This window comes from Corythoichthys intestinalis, chromosome 2 (assembly GCF_030265065.1).
Source record: "Corythoichthys intestinalis isolate RoL2023-P3 chromosome 2, ASM3026506v1, whole genome shotgun sequence".
Taxonomy (NCBI): domain Eukaryota; kingdom Metazoa; phylum Chordata; class Actinopteri; order Syngnathiformes; family Syngnathidae; genus Corythoichthys; species Corythoichthys intestinalis.
This window is the reverse complement of record NC_080396.1, coordinates 12,892,257-12,913,125: the sequence shown is the minus strand read 5'-3', so window position 1 is coordinate 12,913,125 and position 20,869 is coordinate 12,892,257. Positions and strand designations below refer to the sequence as shown.

General features: G+C 39.9%; 1 protein-coding gene across 2 annotated transcripts in view; it reads left to right on the top strand.

The window, feature by feature from the left end:
- The window catches only part of LOC130907724 (vitamin D3 receptor A), a 122,325-nt gene that overhangs the window by 98,348 nt on the left and 3,108 nt on the right, over positions 1-20,869 (top strand). The window contains exons 6-9 of one of the 2 annotated variants that reach the window (XM_057823141.1): positions 3,393-3,492; positions 5,911-6,088; positions 10,687-10,838; positions 15,076-15,192. In XM_057823141.1, coding sequence (XP_057679124.1) covers positions 3,393-3,492; positions 5,911-6,088; positions 10,687-10,838; positions 15,076-15,192 — 547 coding nt within the window. Of the gene's footprint in view, positions 1-3,392; positions 3,493-5,907; positions 6,089-10,686; positions 10,839-15,075; positions 15,193-20,869 lie in introns of both variants that reach the window. The other variant, XM_057823133.1, reaches the window with a different exon arrangement.

The window sequence follows — 20,869 nt, the reverse complement described above, 5'->3', positions numbered from 1 at the left end:
AAGTTACTCCTAAAATGCCCCAAAATAAATAGGACGTGACTGAAAATCAACACGGTAATGATCTTAAATGGCCCAAAATTACCTCGTTGCCTGGCATTGGCTGCCACTGACAGCCATAGACGTTCAATCTGTTTGAAGTGGGAGGGATGGCAGCGAATGAACTATCGTTCATTCGCTGCCACCCTCCCAGTTCAAATGGATTGAATGTCTACTAGTGATAAACTCATTCCAATTTCCTGACCAATTTATCGATAATCGTTGTATCGGCATACAATGAGATCATCGTTATCGTTAGTTATGTATCGCAAATCGCATCATATCGTGAGGTACCAAGAGGTTCCCACTCCTAATTATAGGATTTAAAGAACAGCGAAGTAAAGTTTTGGAATGGAACTACTTACACAAACAGATAAACTCTTTATTTACTATTCATTTGATCATTTGCAAATGATGAAGTCAAGAATGTTGAAGCAAACGTAGAAAGAGCATCTGGCCTTCAGGGTAAATATGAGTCACAGTCACATGAATCACACTCTGTATACAACTCTATTCTTGCTACAGCTCTATTCAGCTATGTACTTCACAAGGTTACTTCCTTTTGCAGTTTAGGAACCTTAACCCTCACTGACAATCTGTGATTACGTTGCCAAGACTCCCTACTGCGTGTGCGTGTTTTTGTTTTTCTTTTCTCGCTATAGTTTGTATTTTTTTATTTTTATAAATCATTCTTGTCTAAACTTTCAATGGAGATATTGGAAAGAGGGAAACTTATATTATTAAATAGATTTGTACATATTGCTTTTTCACTCCAGCACTGTTTTTCAAAAAGCATAGGAAATGGTAAGTCTTTATACAGTGTATCACAAAAGTGAGTACACCCCTCGCATTTCTGCAGATATTTAAGTATATCTTTTCTTGGAACAACACTGACAAAATGACACTTTGACACAATGAAAAGTACTCTGTGTGCAGCTTATATAATAGAGTTAATTTATTTTCCCCTCAAAATAACTCAAAATATAGCCATTAATATCTAAACCCCTGGCAACAAAAGTGATTACACCGCATAGAAACTACGTACATCCCTAAATGTCCAAATTGAGTACTGCTTCAAAATGAGTACTGCTTGTCATTTTCCCTCCAAAATGTCATGCGACTCGTTACAGGTCTGCTGTCAGTGTTGCTGCATAGATTGAAGAGGTGGGAGCTTCGCCTGTTAGTGCTCAGACCGTATGCCGTACTCTACATCAAATTGGTGTGCATAGCTGTCACCCGAGGAGGAAGCCTCTTCTGAAGACAGTACACAAGAAAGCCCGCGAACAGTTTGCTGAAGACATGTTAACAAAGCACATGGATTACTGGAACCATGTCCTATGGTCTGATGAGACAGACGGGCTTTCTTGTTTACCGTCTTCAGAAGAGGCTTTCCCCTGGGGTGACAGCCATGCACGCCAATTTGATGTAGAGTACGACGTTTGGTCTGAGCACTAACAGGCTGACCCCCTACCTCTTCAATCTCTGCAGCAATGCTGACAAGCACTCCTGTTACGAGTCACATGAAATTTTGGAGGGAAAATGACAATGACATTACTCAATTTGGACATTTAGGGATGTGTATTTTTTCATAGGGGTGTACTCACTTTTGTTGCCAGAGGTTTAGATTTTAATGGCTATATTTTGAGGGGAAAAAAAATTAACTCTATTATATAAGCTGCACACAGACTACTTTTCATTGTGTCAAAGTTTGATTTTGTCAGTGTTGTCCCATGAAAAGATATACTTAAATATCTGCAGAAATAAGAGGGGTGTGCTGACTTTTGTGATAGACTGTATATTCACTGTTGTAAGTTGCTAGTGAACAAGACAAAATGCAAAAGTCGGCTGTTCTGACTTTGAACGTTAAAGCAGCCCGCTCTGTACTGTGTAAGAGACCTGCACTGAGAATCGCACCTGTTCCCCTTTTCCTGCTGGGGTGTGTGTGTGTGTGTGTGGGGGGGGGGGGGGGGGGGGTGTTTGTGTAATATGTCTAATATGTTTACATAAGATGCTGCTGCTGTACAACCGTTATTACTGTTGCACTTAATTTCAAGTTTTGATATTTTCTACAATATGCATTTATTTTTTTAGGTAACTGATAAAGAAGAATGGTAGTTATACAATTTCAATGTACAGTGCCCTCCATAATTATCGGCACCCTGGTTAAGATGTGTTTTTTAGCTTCTAATATATATATTTTTTTTTTATTCAAATATTATGGGACCTTAATGGAAAAAAAAGAGAAAAATCCAACCTTCAATGCAAGTGCATTTATTCAGTGGGGAAAAAAATCCCACATAAAGAAATAATTATTTGACATCAAATAATGTGTCACAAGTAATAGCACCCCTGGTGTTATTACTTTGTACAACCCCCTTTTGCCAACAAAACAAGGTCTGGGGACTGAGATGGCCATGGGAGGAGCTTGATTTTGTGTCTGGTGAACCATTTCTGTGTAGATTTGGCCATACGTTTAGGGTCATTGTCTTGCTGAAAGACCCAGTGATGACCCATATTCAGCTTTCGGGCAGAGGGCAACAGATTTTGATTTAAAATGTCCTGGTATTTCAAAGCATTCATGATGCCATGCACCCTAACAAGGTTCCCAGGGCCTTTGGAAGCGAAACAGCCCCACAGCATCATTGACCCACCCCCATACTTCACAGTGGGTATGAGGTGCTTTTCAGCATGCGCATCTTTCGTGGCACGCCAGACCCACTTAGAGTGTTTGTTGCCAAAAAGCTCAATCTTGGTCTCAGTCCCCAGACCTTGTTTTGTTGGCAAAAGTGGGTTGTACAAAATATTAACACCAGGGGTGCTAATAATTGTGACACACATTATTTGATGTCAAATAATTATTTCTTAATGTGGGATTTTTTCCCCACTGAATAAATGCACTTGTATTGAAGGTTGGATTTTTCTTTTTTTCCATTAAGGTCCCATATTATTTAAATAAAAAAATATATATATTAGAAGCTAAAAAACACATCTTAACCAGGGGTGCCAATAATAATGGAGGGCATTGTATGTCCATGTTGTTTTGTTAGGAGTAAAATTACAGCTCTGATGGATATAAAAATTAGGATTTGCGTCATTAATCTTGGTGTGGCACACTGATTGAGAAGAAAATTTGAAAGTGGCACTCCACAACAAAAAGGTTGCTGACACCTGAGCTAAGAGATTGATAGATGTCAACCAGTTCTATTTCAGTTGTCGTTGATTATCATTTTATGGTGTTTAATTGACTAAAACTAGGTAAATCCCAAGACTATTTCGATGATAAAAAGAATGAGTCAGACCACATTACATTTTAGAGGAATTAGATTGAAATTTGCTGTTTGTGTTTTTGCATGTAGCCCCCAGTGCGTGAAGGTCCAGTAACACGCAGTGCCAGCAGAGCCGCCTCCCTTCACTCTTTGTCCGATGCGTCCTCCGACTCCTTCAATCACTCGCCTGGTGAGTCTGTAGAGTGCAATGTTTGGAATTACAGCCACTCCTGATAGGATAGCATCCCAATTAAATATTTTGAGGTCCAAATTCAGTATTTGTATTCAGTATTTTAATAGATTATTTTTCCTTAGTCCCTCCCATGTTTTCCTCCTCATTTATCTTTGCATGCTTAATTTTGTTTTCTGTATATTCTTTAAATAAGTTATCATACAAATATAAGGGATGCATCAGGGCCACGCCCTTGCGCCATTTACGCATTTTGACAGCCACTGGCGCAACTTTGTAACTCCACTGCGCCAGCACCGGCACAAGTCTGTTACGATTGGCGCATATTGCTACTGTACATGATCTGCGCCACATATGACCTACTTCTGTTAAAATAACTAAAGAAATAAATTTAGTTAAACAGCAATTAAAAACTGTTCGTTTTCCTTCAGAGGTTTTTGACTTTCGTCGTCTGCCATCTTGCCCTACCGATATCTAGCCTAGAGGTTAGATCGGGCCCGACACGACCCACTGGTATTGAAGCCCGACCCGGCCCGAGCCCGATCAATTAACTAGATTTGCAGGCCCGAGCCCGAAAAACCCGATTTTTAAATTTTTTTTATATTTGTTGGAGTGACACGAAAAAAACAAAACAAAACGCAGCAGCAGCAATTAATTTCATTTCTTTGAGTTGGCAGAAAAAAACGCAAGTTTTCTTAATGTTTGAATAGTCTACATATTTATATGATCATTATAAAAGCATTTACACAACGAAATAACGCTGGGAAAGTTTGATATGATTAAAAAAAAACTTGGTTTTTGCAGACACACAGAGGAGAAGATTCAAAAGGATCACATTTGTGTTGCCTTTGTGTGCATAAATAAAAGTGTCTTTGGTAACGAATTCTCAGTTGGCAGAAAAAAAAAAACGCAAGTTTTCTTAATGTTTAAATAGTCTACATATTTTTATGATCGTTATAAAAGCATTTACACAACAAAATAACGCTGGGAAAGTTTAATATTAAAAAAAAAAAAGTGGTTTTGCAGACACACGGAGGAGAAGATTCAAAAGGATCACATTTGTGTTGCCTTTGTGTGCATAAATAAAAGTGTCTTTCGTAACGAATCGCAAGCGCCACAGCGGGAGGAGAAGAAGAAAAAGCGGGCTGCGCCACGGCGTTCATGTGCATGCACAAGCAAATGCACAATACAGAGAGCCTGCTCTCGGTTTTATCCCATTTTTTTTTTAATATATAATTTATTAGTCCGGCGCGGCAGCCTGACCCGACCCAACCCGAACGTGAATACTTAACATTTTGGGCTCGTTCGGGCACAAGATCTAACCTCTAATCTAGCCATAATCACCTTGCATTTGTTTTGGTGCGTTCCAATTAAATTAAAATTGAATTAAAATTGTTTGTTGATATATTAGAAAAATACATTTTACTCAAATAATGGTTTTTCATTTGCAATTTAGAAATATCATGCTCCAATGAATGTATTTTGGTTTATTTCAATCAGTTTTGTATACTTCAGCAATCTAGTTAAATCGGGCCCCATCAATTTTAGAATTTGGCCCCCTTTTCAGACACAAGGGGACCAACTGGTTTTTAATTTCCCAGATGCATCCCTGCAAATTAGGGCTGCAGCTATCGATTATTTTAGTAGTCGATTGATCAATGAACTAATTCGTTCGAATAATCGGCTTAGGAACATAGAAAACTAAAATACCTGATCTGAGCCTCAAACAGTATAAAATAAATAAATAAATGAAGTTACGCTCAGGTGCACATCGGCCACCACCTGTTAAGGCGCAGTAAAATTGATAATACAGTATTTAGTTGAGCTTTAGTTCAATCTTGGACTCGACTAGCACCTGATCTTAGGCTCAAACAATATAAACAAATAAATAAATGCGGATCTAAGTACAACAAAAGAAAAACTGGCTAACTTACATAGAAAAAGTCTGCTAGCTTAAATGCTATAAAATGCTAAAGTTAAAAAAAAAAAAAAATTATAATGCTCTTAACAAATGGTTCAAACACATATTCCAACAAATAAATGGCTAAATATACCAATAAGCTAAAGTATGAATGCATTAAAAAACCATTAGCTCAAACAAAAACTTATGTTGGTCTAAACAGGGAGCAGCCACAGGATTCAGCAATGTGGAATGAGTTACGTCATATTCACAGTCGTCACTAGAGGCTAGTGTATCCACCCAAATCAATAAAACTAAATGCTAACTCTTTCAAAACAAACCATTACAATGCCACTTTAATTAAACGAATACTCGAAGCAGCAAAATTTAATTCAAATCGTTCTTCTAATCGAATTACTCGAATTAATCGATGAATTGTTTCAGCATTAATACAAATACCTTCTTTTAATCACTTCCTTCTTCTGCCTGACCCCATAATCCTCTCTCATCTCAAGCAGAGTCGCTGGACAACAAAATGAACTTCAGCAACCTGATAATGATGTACCAGGATGGTGCGAGCAGTCCAGACTCCAGCGAGGAGGACACCAAGTTCTCCATGTTGCCACATTTGGCTGACTTGGTATCATACAGTATCCAGAAGGTCATAGGTTTTGCCAAGATGATCCCAGGCTTCAGGTGCATATTGCACAACCAGTTTTCTTTTCTGCACTGCATGTCAAAAATCTTTCCCCAACAAAAGGAATCCGCTACAGTATAATAAGGTCTTTTGTTATATTTCCGTATTATCCCATTGTGCCAGACACCATGTGTTCAAGTCATATTATAAATGACGTCAAATCTCCCAAGAAGTTCTTTCAATGGTCGGCTCACATTTGTTTCGCATATGTAAGGAGATGCTCTATAATCACTTCCGAACAAACAAGGCCTTTCCATAATAATACAGTATATTGAGCGCCCAATGAGCTTGAGTGATGCATTCGCTGAATGGAAATAAGACTGAATGAACCACAGTGTTCATTAAAGTGGTTACGACGATCCACAGAATGAATTCATTATGTTGATGTAATGGCATTTTATTTTCTGTGCTGCTTGCCTTGTTTCATAGGTCATGAATATATTAGTCCAACTATTAGCTCCCCAAAAACTAAAAAAAGATTTTCATTTTCATCATGTACTTTGAAAACAAAAAAATTAAGATCTATTTACTTGGGATGGGCATGCAAGCCAATTAGTTGACTAAATGGAGTGCAACCAGCAGGGACACTATTAATTCACTCTCATCTACCACATGGTCCATCCATTGCTTTCTGCAAACCTAGTGACGATATAAGTGACAGGGTTCCCGCAGATCCTTAAAAAGTCTCAAAATGTCTTTAAAGGGATCCACAGATAGAAAGACGTGTAGTTCCTAAAAGATAAACGTTATTATGGCATACCTGTCAACCCGAGGCCGTTCTTACAAGTAGTGACGCACGCCCTTACAAATTGGTGACTATCTTACAACGTTGCATATAGCGTGCAATATGAAACCAAAATAAAACTCAATTTTTAAAATAATAGGAATTTATTGGTAATATTGTAACATATAACCTGGTGCAATCAAGGAACAATATTTTCAGCTACAACATGATTACTAAAATTTAACAATGACTTTTGTTATAATTGTATGTAGCACTTTTGGCAATTTCTATCATGTTTTGATGGCTGCACTTCATTTGCCTGGCACAGCCAGACTATTCTCCCTGTATTTTTCAAACACTGTGAGAAATAGTCTGGGACCCAGCCCATTAACGGCCTCCCCAGCAAGGTACAAAATCAATCGTCCAATCAGATTCGTTTATTTGCGTGATGTGTTCTTAACGAGTAATGTCACTCTTGCGTGCCGAAAGTCGTCTCTACAACAACACAGATGGCGAACGGGAGAGCCGAGAATATGTTCCAGTCCGCGGTAAAACCAGTTTTAAATTACCAAAAACACATCGAAACAAGTCCTTGACAACAGTCAACATGGCTCGCGCTAGCCATGTTGAATAAACTTCTCCATTCTCCGCTCACGCTAATTACTTGTCGCTTTAACAACGTCACGTCTGCCCGTAGCTGATTGCTCCACTCCGCTGTCTATTTGCTGTGGCTTGCTCCGCCCTCGGAATTTGATCCGCCGGACGGTCGCCAGACTCAATCGCTGGAACAGTGGTGAGTCTGGTATACCAGGCAAGCACTCCATGACACTTCAGCTCGCAATTCAGTTTGACTTAAAGGTAGTTGGTAAGTGTGTCCAATTATAAATTGATAAAGTTAACTTACCGATGCAAGTGAGTCAGGGAACATTTCTTTTGCTAATTCTGAGAAGTGATCAGCAATAGTTGCAGGCAAATTGTGTTCGGCAACAAATTGGCAGAATAATATCTCTGCTTTCGTCTCTCTTCATTCTGCAGACTTCATCTTTATGATCAGTGTTGTTAATCTTACTTTTCAAAAGTAATTAATTACAGTAAAAAGTTACTTCTCCCAAAAAGTAATTGAGTCAGTAACTCAGTTACCCCCCCCCCCCCCACAAAAAAAAACAACAACAAAAAACAACAAAAAAACATAGTAGTAACCTTTACTATGTTTGGAACTCATTTAATGTTGTGAATCAACTGTTAAAATTGTTCCCGTTTTTGCATTAGTTCCCTTCTGTCTACTTTCAACATGTGAAAGTTTTAAAACTGTTTCATCATTTAAAGATATTCAAGTCAAGATTTTGTCGATTTAGGAGTATTTTAGATAAAAAGTTACTTAGCTTCGCTAGGAAGGTTCAATACAACAGAGCCTTTCTGAGAAGTCTACTGCTTTAAAAAGGCGGCTGTTTACTAACGCCGCCGAGTCTGTCATTTCGCATGTAGTTCTATGTGCACGTGATATCTAGGCGTAGATTGTAGGCTGTCAGCTACAGTCTGGAAATATTGGAGACGCCCAGCATCGCGTTTGCTACAGCGTCACAACAAACACTCTTCTCTCTCCGTGTCTCTGACTTTTCTCACGTCATTCAACCAACGTAGTAACGCATAGTAACGCACATTGTCTCGTTGCTGAAACGGTGACAAAATCCGAATGGAGAAAAAAAACGTAATGCACGAAAAATGTACAGATTTTGAACGTACGACGTACACGTTTAAAAATCAGTGCTCACTTGTACAAATTACGCCGAAACCGTACAACTTGACAGGTATGTTATGGGTTAAAATAATTTGATATTGAAACCACTCTTGATGTTTCGTTTTTATACAATTTGTAAAATTAGCTTAATTATTAGGTCGTCATTATTGTTGACGTCGCAGGGCGGTGACGTCACTTGGTTACGCTGCCGGGCTTTCAGTGTATGACTCTAGTGACATAAACATGTCATCTGTTCAACCTTTTCAATTTGAACCCGGGAGGAGGATTAAAGAGCATGACAGCACTGTCGATTTTTCACAAAACGAGCAGCAAAAAAGATGAGACGAGAGTGGGCGGGGCGGTGTTCAGCCAAAATGTGCTACACTGGCAAAACAGGGGGCGCGGGGCCGATTGATAGGGGGCCAGCATTGTTGGTGTTAGCGAAAATTCTTAAGTAAATGCTTAAATGCCTGAATTATTTATAGATATGGACGTAAAACAGTCTTGAGTATTGGTTAAAAGCAAAAAAGACCCGTGCAGTTAGCATTTATTTTACATAAATATGTCGAAGTACGACGCTAGTCTGTTACTCAATGTGGCAGCCGCCTATAAAGAGAGCTTTTCCGGTGAAAATTATTGTGAATAAATGCTTAAATCCCTGAATCCTTTATAGATATGGACTATGCTCTGTATATAGACCCCAATCACCAATGTCACACAATCACGTGATCGCTGTATTGTGCCGACATATTGTCCGTCAATGTGTGTCAGTATTGATCGTAGTTTCTAAAGGTGGATTCACTTGCAAATTATGGAAGCCCCGGTGCTTTCAGATGCTTTAAACTCATTGCATGAGTTGCATAAAAGCCGTTATTTGGAAAAGCTTCGGTCGATCCAGTCGCCAGATCCATATTTGATGCCCAAACCGATGTTTCCTTCTGTCCGGTCTCGTCCCGTGCGTCAGAGCTCATCCTGAGACCACAAAATTTCCAACAGTACTCCAGTTTATGTCACGATGAGGAGTCGGGTGCCCAAAATCAGCACCGGCCCGAATATAAACCGACATTTGGTCAGCTGAGCGTCACCGTTGTCACAATTGTAAAACGAAACTTGATCGACAACGGGCCGGTGTGTGTCGAAAAATAGCTGCCCCGCGTGAAATGTCCCCCCTGACGGGAGCGCTTATTTATAACGCTTTATTGACATGAAAACATCAAATGTTTTCATGGACACATTACAGTAATGGATTTACGACTGTAAGATCGGTTTTAAATAATTAAATTACACAAAATATTAGTACTGTACTTTAGTAACAAATAGTGGACTGGAACACATAACCATCTTTGAACAGAAATGTATTAGTCTACAGGTTTTCACGGCCATATCCCAATGACAATCACACAGGTATGACATTTATTAGTTCAAGCAGAGTAAAATAATATATATTCACGGTACAAGAAAGTCGTTTCCGTGTGGGCGCTCCTGTCATGGGGGACATTTCACGCAGGGCGGCTATTTTTCGGCACAGCACCTGTTGTTGCGCTCACCTTCTTGCTGTGCGACCGTGGCGACGAGCTTCGTAGTCTTCATCTGATGATGTCTGCGATCGTGTTGGCATCATATTGATGTTTTCGCTGCTAACGACTGTCAACACAAACGCATCATGGACCGAGATAAACAAACCGTGCTGCTTTCGAGATTTGTCCTTTTAACAATGGGCACACAGCAACTACTAAAAAAATGACCGTTTATCTTCTCTGTTACTGCAACCAACCGCCACACATGCCTTCACCATTTTGATTAATCAATGTTAACGATTGTGAGGAAGGTTTTTTGGGTTCGTTTACTCGGCGGTGATTCCTTAGACAAGCAGAAAAACATGCAGTAATAGGAGGAATGTACGTAGCGGTATTATGTAAACACGATGAGCTGACGGACGGTTGTGACGTCACGTGATTGGGGTCTATACTCAGGTGGAATCCCCAGTGTGAATGTTCAGTTGGTAAGGTCATCATTTCAAGTTGTGATTGGTTTAAACAGGATCGTAATAGATTACATAACGTAATAGATTTTATTTTGTGTAAACATTCAAGTCTTGCTAGAGTTACAGTACTTTCTGTGTGTGTGTGATGCAGAGAACTGACAGCAGAAGATCAGATTGCTCTGCTGAAGTCGAGTGCCATTGAGATAATCATGCTGCGCTCCAATCAGTCATTCAATCTTGAAGATATGTCCTGGAGCTGTGGAGGACCTGACTTCAAATACTGCATCAATGATGTCACCAAGGGTTGGTTTCTTCCAATTTGTCTATACAGTTAAAGCATACCTCCAGTCCGGTCAGCTGATAAAATAAATATATATGGTTCCCAGAGCACTATTGTGCAGTTTTACAAATATCTGGTGTTGTATTATTTGTGTATAGTCTTATATTGCCAAAATTATCTCCTTGATTGAATTTAATGTGCACCGCCATATTAGGAGCGTATGTGACGTCAAGGTGTTGACTGGGCTTCCCTGGCATACACCAGTTGCAATTTAGTGATAAACTGAAATTATATTTTCCATAATCAAAAGAAAGTTCTGGATTAACAGGGTTAAGCAGGCAAAAGTAGTGCTTATCCTTGTTTTTTCACATATCGAGACATCCATACACTTTACATTCTACCGTAATTGCTAGGGGTGTAACAGTACACAAAAATCTCGGTTCGGTACGTACCTCGGTTTTGAGGTCATGGTTTGGTTCATTTTCGGTACAGTAAGAAAACAAAATGCAAAATATAAATGTGCTAGTTGTTTATTACACACTTTTGTGCTTTCAACAGTAGGAACAGTAGCCTATACAAAGCTAGAATTCTGCTCAAAAAGTAGCGGGTATTTAAAGATAATAATCCAACAACGATTTGCCTTTCAGACCCCGCGTATTGGTCTGCTTTCTTTCAGAAAGAAAGAAGAAAAAAGAAGTCCTGTGCTAAAGAGAAAAGCAATCCCAATGAAAAAGATTTTAACATGTATTTTACAAATGAAATGCCTCAGTGAATTTTTTTTTTCTTATGAACAATTTTCAAAAGCTTTATTGGTGGATTTTCTCAAGGTAAAGCACCACACAGAAATTAATAAATTTAATTGTGTAAGCAGGATCTGTCTATTATTCTTATTATTTAATTACAGGTGTTTTAGCTCATTTCAATTTATTTTATTTAAATGGGCTAATATTTATGTTATTATGTGTTTGTAGTTTACAAATGTGTTGTAGTATTCATTTATATTGTATATTTTATGTTGTAAAACTTTAGTTCCTATGTGAATATTAGTTCCTACTTGTTTTGTTGTGGTAGGAGGGCTTTGTATTTAACATGGGGCCATGTTGGCTATTATTAAAGCAGATAAGACAACTGTAAATCAACAAAGACAAGTAAACTGTGCCCCGATCTACCACTCAAGGGATCTGATGAACTCAAAAAGTAAGTTACGATTGCATATTGGTTTGAAAATCGACCGGATCCACCGTATTTTTACACGAGTGACTTCCGGTCTGCCCGGTCTGCTAACTAGTAGTATTGACGCAAGAGGGGCGCGTCTCACGTCAAATAATAAACTCTGCAGTTCTTTTCGCGTGCATCGCGTTTAGGCCGCTTCTGGGACGCGTGTTATGCGACTGGTGTGCATTGGCTGATTGACTTTAACGTCCGCGTTTCACTGCGTTCTCGCGGCGGCCACGTTGTCGCGCCGTTGACGTTTCTTACTGTCCTACCGTGTTGGTCCTCATTATAGTAGAGAAGACAGAGTAAAGAAATTGTAACCCGATCGACTCGCAGCCTCAAAAAGTAAGGGTTACATTACGTCAGAAACTCGTTCGGTACGCCTCCGTTCTGAACTGACCATCAAGTACCGAAACGGTTCAATACGAATACATGTACCGTTACACCGTTAGTAATTGCGCAAAATTCTATGCAAGCAGGTCCCGTACGTGGCATTTCCAGCAAGTGGCAGAGTCCATCGCAACTGAAGTTTCTACAATAATTTGCGTTTCAGAGCTGTATTAGAACCTGCAACAAAGCAGCCTGTCTTCATTCTCAGAACTCACCTCAAAAGTCTTTTAAATGTTATTGTGTTCTAATTGTATGTAATTACAGCTCAGGTTAAAGCTGCAGTTCCTACCATTAGCCTCGTAACTTAATGGCTTCTGGGCCTTAATTCCGTTATGGCCTCTCAGCTGCTTGTGACTGGAGGCCATATAGGCATAAGCATTAGAGTCTTGATCTCCGGTGGCATGGTGGGTTCAATCCTGGGCTCTGGCCTTCCTGTGTGGAGTTTGCATGTTCTCCCCGTGCCTGCGTGGGATTTCTCAGGATGCTCCGGTTACACACGTCCACAAAACATGCATGATAGGCTGATTGAACACTCTTAATTGTCTAGGTATGGGTTTGCGCGAATGGTTCTTTGTCTCCTTGTGCCCTGCGATTGGCTGGCAACCAATTCAGGGTGTACCCCGCCTGCTGCCCTTAGTTCGCTGGGATTGGCTCCAGCACCCCTGTGACCCTCGTGAGGATAAGCGGCTTGGAAAAATGAATAAATTAATCTTGATCTCCATATTAATGGACAGTTGTCACCAAGCAATGTGGATTGTATGCCTCTCCTATATTCCTTAAGACTCTGAGACTTTGATTTCCAAATGTTTGCAGTCTTCAAAATAAATGAATGACACCTGCTGTATTGGAGCACATTAGGCACCAGTGCTACTTGGTGTTTTATCCATTAATCATTCCACTACTGAGCTAAAATTAACAGTTATTTAGTTACTTATTATGTTATTATTTTATACCCTCATCGCTCTACAGCGCTGTGTTTTTACAGATTAAATAAAGCCTGTATGACATGTTAGTCACGCATCAACAGTAGTCATAATTAATAGAAATGTACGCCTCTGCTAACGTTACATTAGCAAGGTACAGTAAAGTTAGTCTTATTTATTAGCGCTACTAATAACTTACTTTTATCTTGTCCCGAGTATCGCTCCTCCGCTCTCGGAGTAAACTGGGTGCCTTCGGTGGAGCTGCAGCATTAAAGACATGCTGTAGTCTTCCATCATTCACCGTCTTACAGTGAATACATGAAACCGTGTCCCCCTTGGTGTCCAGCTTGAAATGCTCCCACACTTTTGACATTTTCTTCTTTTTCTTGGTGCCTTTCTTTTCGCTTACGTCTACAGTCCCTGACAAAAGTCTTGTCGCTTAACCATTTTGTAGAAACAATTGCTAATAACCTGACTTTTAATTATTCAATTGGTTTCAGTAATGGCTCATATGAAAGCAAAGACCCTCCCAAATGATGTTGAATGTACAAAAATATATTTGTTTCATTGAAAAAAGATTTATCATTTCATGAAGACATAAAGGTCCAATTTCAGCTAGACAAAAGTTTTGTCGCCTACAGAAAGTAGTGTGAAAATTGAACAAAAAATGTACTTCAAATACAAAAATATGTTGCATAACATAAGCGAATTAAGTAGTGGTGCTGTGAGATCCAAATTTAACATTTTGTATGACTTCCATGGGCTTGAAGGACTGCATCCATGCGGTTCGGCAAGGATTCATACAATTTATTGATGAAGTCATCAGGAACATCAAAGAAAGCAGTCTTGCATGCCTCCCAGAGTTCATCAACATTCTTGGGTTTCGTCTTCCATCCTTCCTCTTTCATCCTACCCCCCAGACATGCTCAATGATGTTCATGTCTGGTGACTGGGCTGGCCAGTCCTGGAGGATCTTGATCTTCTTTGCCTTGAGGAACTTTGAGGTAGAAATTGAAGTATGTGATGGAGCACCATCCTGCTGCAGAATTTGTCCCTTTTTATGGTTAGGAATGTAAGAGGCAGCTAAGGTTTGTTGATATTACAGACTATTTATGTTGCCTTCCACCCTGCAGAACTCTCGCACACCTACATACTGGATGTAACCCCAGACCATGATTTTGCCACCACCAAACTTCACAGTTTTCTTAGTGAATCTCAGATTTATGCGGCTCCAGTAGGTCTCCTGCAATATTTGCGGCAACTGTGGTGTAATTCAATGGAAGAGTCATCTGAAGAATCCACCTTTTGCCACAAAACAAAGTCCTCATGGTTGCATAGACTACAGAACTAGACGCTGCGTTCAGACTGCAGTTGTAACCAATTCCAATCGGATTCCTCCTAAAATCCGATTTTTAGGGCTGACTGTTCAGAGTATTTTTAGCAAGTGTCCAAATTGGATCTGGGCCTCTTCAGACTGGGCCACATTATTGACGCATCTGACAAGTTGATGTAGCAACAAAGGTGTCATCCAGCGTAGCGTGATATCATGGACAGTCAAAACCCATCTGAGCTGTTTAGACTCAGATTTCGTTTCTCATATTGGATTCATGTTAAATGTTGAATTGAAAATTGTCTGATTTTGCAAATGGCAAAGCAGTGCATGTGCATGTGATTTTATGCTTGCAATCTTGTTTTACTACAATAACGTCAGTATTTATTTCATGCTCTGTAGCGGGTCACACTCTAGAGCTGTTGGAGCCATTGGTCAAGTTCCAGGTTGGCCTGAAGAAGCTCAATCTACATGAGGAGGAGCATGTCCTGCTCATGGCCATCTGCCTGCTCTCCCCAGGTACCTTTTAATTGTGTTTTGACAGTAGCCAAGCCTTTGTGAATCAGTAAAGCCCACAACACGATCCTGTTGAGGACAACCTATTCCCATTCTGCTATAAGCACAGATGGGCTCGTCTGCAACAACGGTATTTACCGTATTGGCCCGAATATAAGACGGTGTTTTTTGCATTGAAATAAAACTGAAAAAGAGGGGGTCGTCTTACAGTGCCCTCCATAATTATTGGCACCCCTGAAAAAGAGCTTCTAATATTTTTTTTTAATTCAAATAATATGGGACCATAATGGAAAAAAAGAGAAAAATCCAACCTTCAATACAAGTGCATTCATTCAGTGGGGAAAAAATCCCACATAAAGAAAAAATTATTTGACATCAAATAATGTGTGTATCAATTATAAGCACCCCCTGGTGTTAATACTTTGTACAACCCCCTTTTGCCAATAAAACAAGGTCCGGGGACTGAGATGGCCATGGGAGGAGCTTGATTTTGTGTCTGGTGCACCATTTCTGTGTAGATTTGGCCATATGTTTAGGGTCATTGTCTTGCTGAAAGACCCAGTATCGACCATCGTCAGCTTTCGGGCAGAGGGCAACATATTTTGATTTAAAATGTCCTGGTATTTCAAAGCATTCATGATGCCATGCACCCTAACAAGGTTCCCAGGGCCTTTGGAAGCGAAACAGCCCCACAGCATCACTGACCCACCCCCATACGTCACAGTGGGTATGAGGTGCTTTTCAGCATGCACATCTTTCGTGGCACGCCAGAACCACTTAGTGTTTGTTGCCAAAAAGCTCAATCTTAAGGCCCAAGTACACTGCACGCGTGATCGTTGCGTTTCCGGTCCGACTCCGGTAAAAAATAGCGCCGGAGCCAATCCGTTCCCATTATATCCTATTGTTCAACGTATACCGGCCGCGTCAGTGCTCCGGCTTGACTGCGAACCACCTCCGGCGTGCCGCATGCCCGCCGGATGGTATAGGCTATTTTCTATTTTTGCCGGACACGCATCCGGCAAAATGGGCGGAGCTGGGCCTGGACGTAACAACCCAGGTGCCTAATCACGGTTTAAACACGAGCGAAGATGGATGATGAGCGCTTCATCATGGAGGTGGAAACCCACAAAATCATTTATGATGCAGCAGATCCTTTCTATAAGGACAATATAAAAAAGGAAGCTGCAAGGTGTCCTATTATGTGTGTTTTTCTGTCCTGATCTCATCATGATGCAGTCATGTCTGTCTCTTAATTCCAGATTAACTAAAATATCAATATGCAAAGAAAATATGTGCTCTCTCTCTGCTTCTCTGATGAGTATAGACTCTGTGTGTTTTTCGTTGTTTTAAATGGCACATTATCGCGCGCGATCACGCGAGAGCTCACGGGGGGGACGAGGTTGGCGGACCGCAGCCGTGCAGCAGCCGGTATGATTTGCCTGTTTTTGACGGACTGCGTGGCACGCAGGTAACACTGAACCGGACCGGAACCGCAACGATCACGCATGCAGTGTACTTGGGCCTTTAGTCTCATCTGACCAAAGCACACTGGGACCGTGTGTATTTTTCAGGGGTGCCAATAATTATGGAGGGCACTGTATATTCGCGGTCTAGACATTATACCCATTCACGACGCTAGATGGCACCAGATATCATTGAAGCGATGTTCTGTCATGATAGATCCCAGCAACTCTCAAGTTTAACCAGTTTGCATTATTTTGTTGCAATGTTTGTCCTTATTCAGATTTGTTTCAAGACTACAGTTACAGTTAGACTTCACATTGATGGTTAATGCAGTTATTATAATTTTGTTGTTATATCACAATAGATTGGTTTATTTACATTTCAAAAACCAGAAGCCATTCATTTACGAATGTGTTTGCACTTTAATTTACATATTTAAATGTTCGGATATTAAGATTTGAATGAGGCAAAATAACATGCTTTTTCTCTCAAATACATTATAATCATTTGTTTAGGATGTACTGTAATTATTTTCTGTATAAAAATTAATTTGGTGTTCTGTTACGTGCCAAAGACGGCTCGCGAAGGGCGTAACATAAAACAAGCCACACAAATGTACGAGTGGACACAAATTTATTTACAGAACAATCAAACTCGCAATGAATATGTACAGAATGCCGACGAAGCGTGACTTCAGGGTAAGCCCAGGCCAAAACAACAAACAAAAGGAACTACACTTAAACCCCACCCGCTAACTAAACCCTGATCATGTAAAAGGAACAAAGAAAAGACAGCTTCTAACCTAACTTCTTACTCTATACAAAACAGAAGAAAACGGGTTGAACAGAAATGACGACTTACCCTTACTTCCAGTGTATTTACAGTGGTGAACAAAAACGATCCAATAACGAATAAACACAAAAGACCTCACCGAAAAAGCGGGAGTGTATCAAACTAGCGATCAAATGCAAACGAGCGTGAATGGCGAGTAAATAGCTGGCGAGGAGGACTGCGGCAGAATGCTGTCAAATGCGACCTCATAGAGCGTTGACAGCGGCAGGTTTATGAAGCTTGGCGCCTTTTTCTTGGCCAATCAGCAGCGGCAACGTTGTCGGTCCGTCCTGCGTCGATCAGCTTTCGTCACAGTGGGAGGGGAAGCAGCCAGCTGGTGGAAGCGACGATCAGCTGACTGGAAGAATCTCAGAAAATTCACTATTAAATGGCCAGGGCCGTCACATGTTCAAAAAGTCTTTTTTCAAGCTTGAGTCTTGAAAAAGAGGGGGTCGTCTTAAAATCAGGGCCGTCTTATATTCGGGCCAATACGGTATTTTGTCCGTCAAAAGTTTCTGCTTTGATTGCTACTGTTTGCCACTGATTGTCATGGTCCATTGAAAACTGCTAGATTAGTTCATATTCACGTTCCAATTTTTTTTATTGAACAAATCTGTAAAGATCATAGGGCAGAAATGAATACACTCTCATGAAAACATTTTGACAAAAGCAGACAAAAGTCTCTCTAAAAAGATTTCAACCACAGATGAATCTAATTATTCATTATACAGGTGTGAGGCAGACAGAGGGCTATAAAACCAGTATTGAGTAATGAGGAAAACCCTTAACGCTTCATGCTGTCAGCAATGGCACCACATGGATGAGAAATGTCTGAAGTTCTCAGGAGGAAAACAATTTCTTAACACAGAAAGTATGAGGGCTACAAGAAGATCAATAAGGCTTTTCTCGTTAGTCAAAAAGCTGCTATTGGCCAGAACTTTGACAGGAGCGTCACCTAATGAGGGGAGAAAAAAGGGGGAAAATGCCTTGCAAGTTCTCTGCAGTTGGCTCAAGAATTCGAATGCCAAACTGATGTGACTGTTTCCCATCACGCAATACACTGCAAAGGAGTGGCATGCATGGGTGTCGTCAAACTAATGCGCAAAAAAGGCAAACTGGAATTTGCAAGGGTCCATGTTAACACTACTGGGACTATTTTCTGGATCAATGAGACCAAGATCAATCTTTCGGGAACTAATGGCTTCAATACTGTCTTGTGTCGCAAAGGTTAGGAGTACACAGAAAAGTGCATGTGGTCTAGAAAAAAAAATTGGCAGTGGGCATGTGCCAGTATGAGATTTTGACAGTACTAACCTTGAGGAAAAATACCACCGTATCACGGTATAGACCCTACTCACATGACGTCACAACCACGCCCCCGCGCCATATTGTCCGTCAACTCGTCACTGTTGATGCATTACCGCTACGTAAATTCCTCCTATTATGGCGTGTTTTTCTGCTCGTTAACATTAATAATCAAAATGGTGAAGGCGTGTGTGGCGGTCGGTTGCAATAACAGAGAAGATAGACGGAGAGACTTGAAGTTCTACCGGATTCCGAGAGACCCGGAGAGGAGAGCGAGATGGGCTGCTGCAATTCGATGAGAAAACGATTACCACAGATTATGTAGTAGTCATTTTATATCTGGTAAGATGCATTTAATATATATTTAGAGGGTTTTGGGCTGACAACCACAATTAAGATCATTGCTAGGCTAATCGCCGACAACATACTCTCAGACGATGTGAATGAACTACCTGAAAATATATAATTATAAAGGGATAATTAGACAGTTGTCATACAATTAATTTACAATTTCACTACTGAGGTCAAAAGCCAAAAAATAAATTCAACTAGGGACAATCTGGAGTAGTGCTATCGCACTTCATATTTATTACATTTTATATATGTATGTGTAGTGAGAGTGCTATCGCTAAACCATATAAACATTAAAAGCCCTAGCTCCATTGACAAATGACATGAAATACATTAGACTTGACAGTGGATGTTAGCAAGAACAAAAGATTTTGAATTGAAAATTTCGTAACTCACCTTCCCGAGCACAAGATAGATTCCTGCCGAATTTTCGTGGACGAGGACCTGTTTCACCCAACCAGCAACGAAGCATTTATAAGCCTTCAAGCTCTTAAAAGTTTTTCAAACTTTCGTGAGAATAGGCTGATTTTGTGTGGACAAGATAGTTGTAAATATCAGGGTAGCAGATGTCAGGCAGAGACGGCGAAGACAGCAGGTCGAAAAACATCGATTTAGGCATCAAATATGGATCTGGCGAATGGATAAACTGAAGCTTTTCCACATAACGCCTTTTATGCAACGCATCCAATGAGTTTACAGCGTCAGATAACACCGGGGCTTCCATGAATTGCACGACTAATTGAAACCATTGAGAATAGGGCTAAAAAATGCCGGACAATATGGCGGCCAGATACAGCGACACGTCATTTTGTGACGTAGGTGAGTAGGGTCTATAGCAATTATAGCTCCAAAATGTGCTATTTTGAGATGTATGAGTTAAAAAAAAAACAACTTTTTTCCGGGATTTAAAAAAATTTTTCAGAACATATTTGCAAATTGGAAAATGAATATAATGATAAAATAAATAAACAAAAAAAATAACTATTTTTAATAAAATTAAAATCAATAAACTTATAGACTACCCACAGCCACAGCTCAGGTTGCTCAAGATTAGAGCAAGAACAAAAATAATTGCTATAAAAAAAGTAAAAACCCGTATAAATGAAATTATAATATATCTACTGTACGACTTTTTTTTAATGAGGTGGCAAAAAGCTCAAGTGAAGTTTCGCCATTTTCAGCCACTGTTTCAACTCGAGTCTACATGTCATGCCTGTGTGTTAAAAAGACATAAAGAATTCATAAGTTATTATGTTGAAAATATTTAATATATTTATTATAATTATAATAAACAAATAGAGTACTTATGCACAGTATGTTTAATGTATATATCCGTCTTGTGTCTTTCCATTCCAACAATAATTTACAGGAAAATATGGCATATTTTAGAGATGGTTTGAATTGCGATTAATTACGATTAATTAATTTTTAAGCTGTGATTAACTCGATTAAAAATTTTAATCGTTTGACAGCCCTAGTTTATGGTATTGTTTTTTAGGGTGGAAAATCAATCTTTTTAAAACTGGTTCTCATCTGTCTGCTTGACTATGACTACACAGCTGTCGGGGAGCAAAATTGCAAAAGGGTAAACCATATTATCCACAGTGGCTATGATGTCACGGTAAAATAAAGTTCACTACTTGGCTGCAACCAGTTGTTGATTCATTCTCAATGGGTTTGCTGTCTAAAAGGACCCACATGACATCAGCTTTTGCAAGTGGAGCCAAAT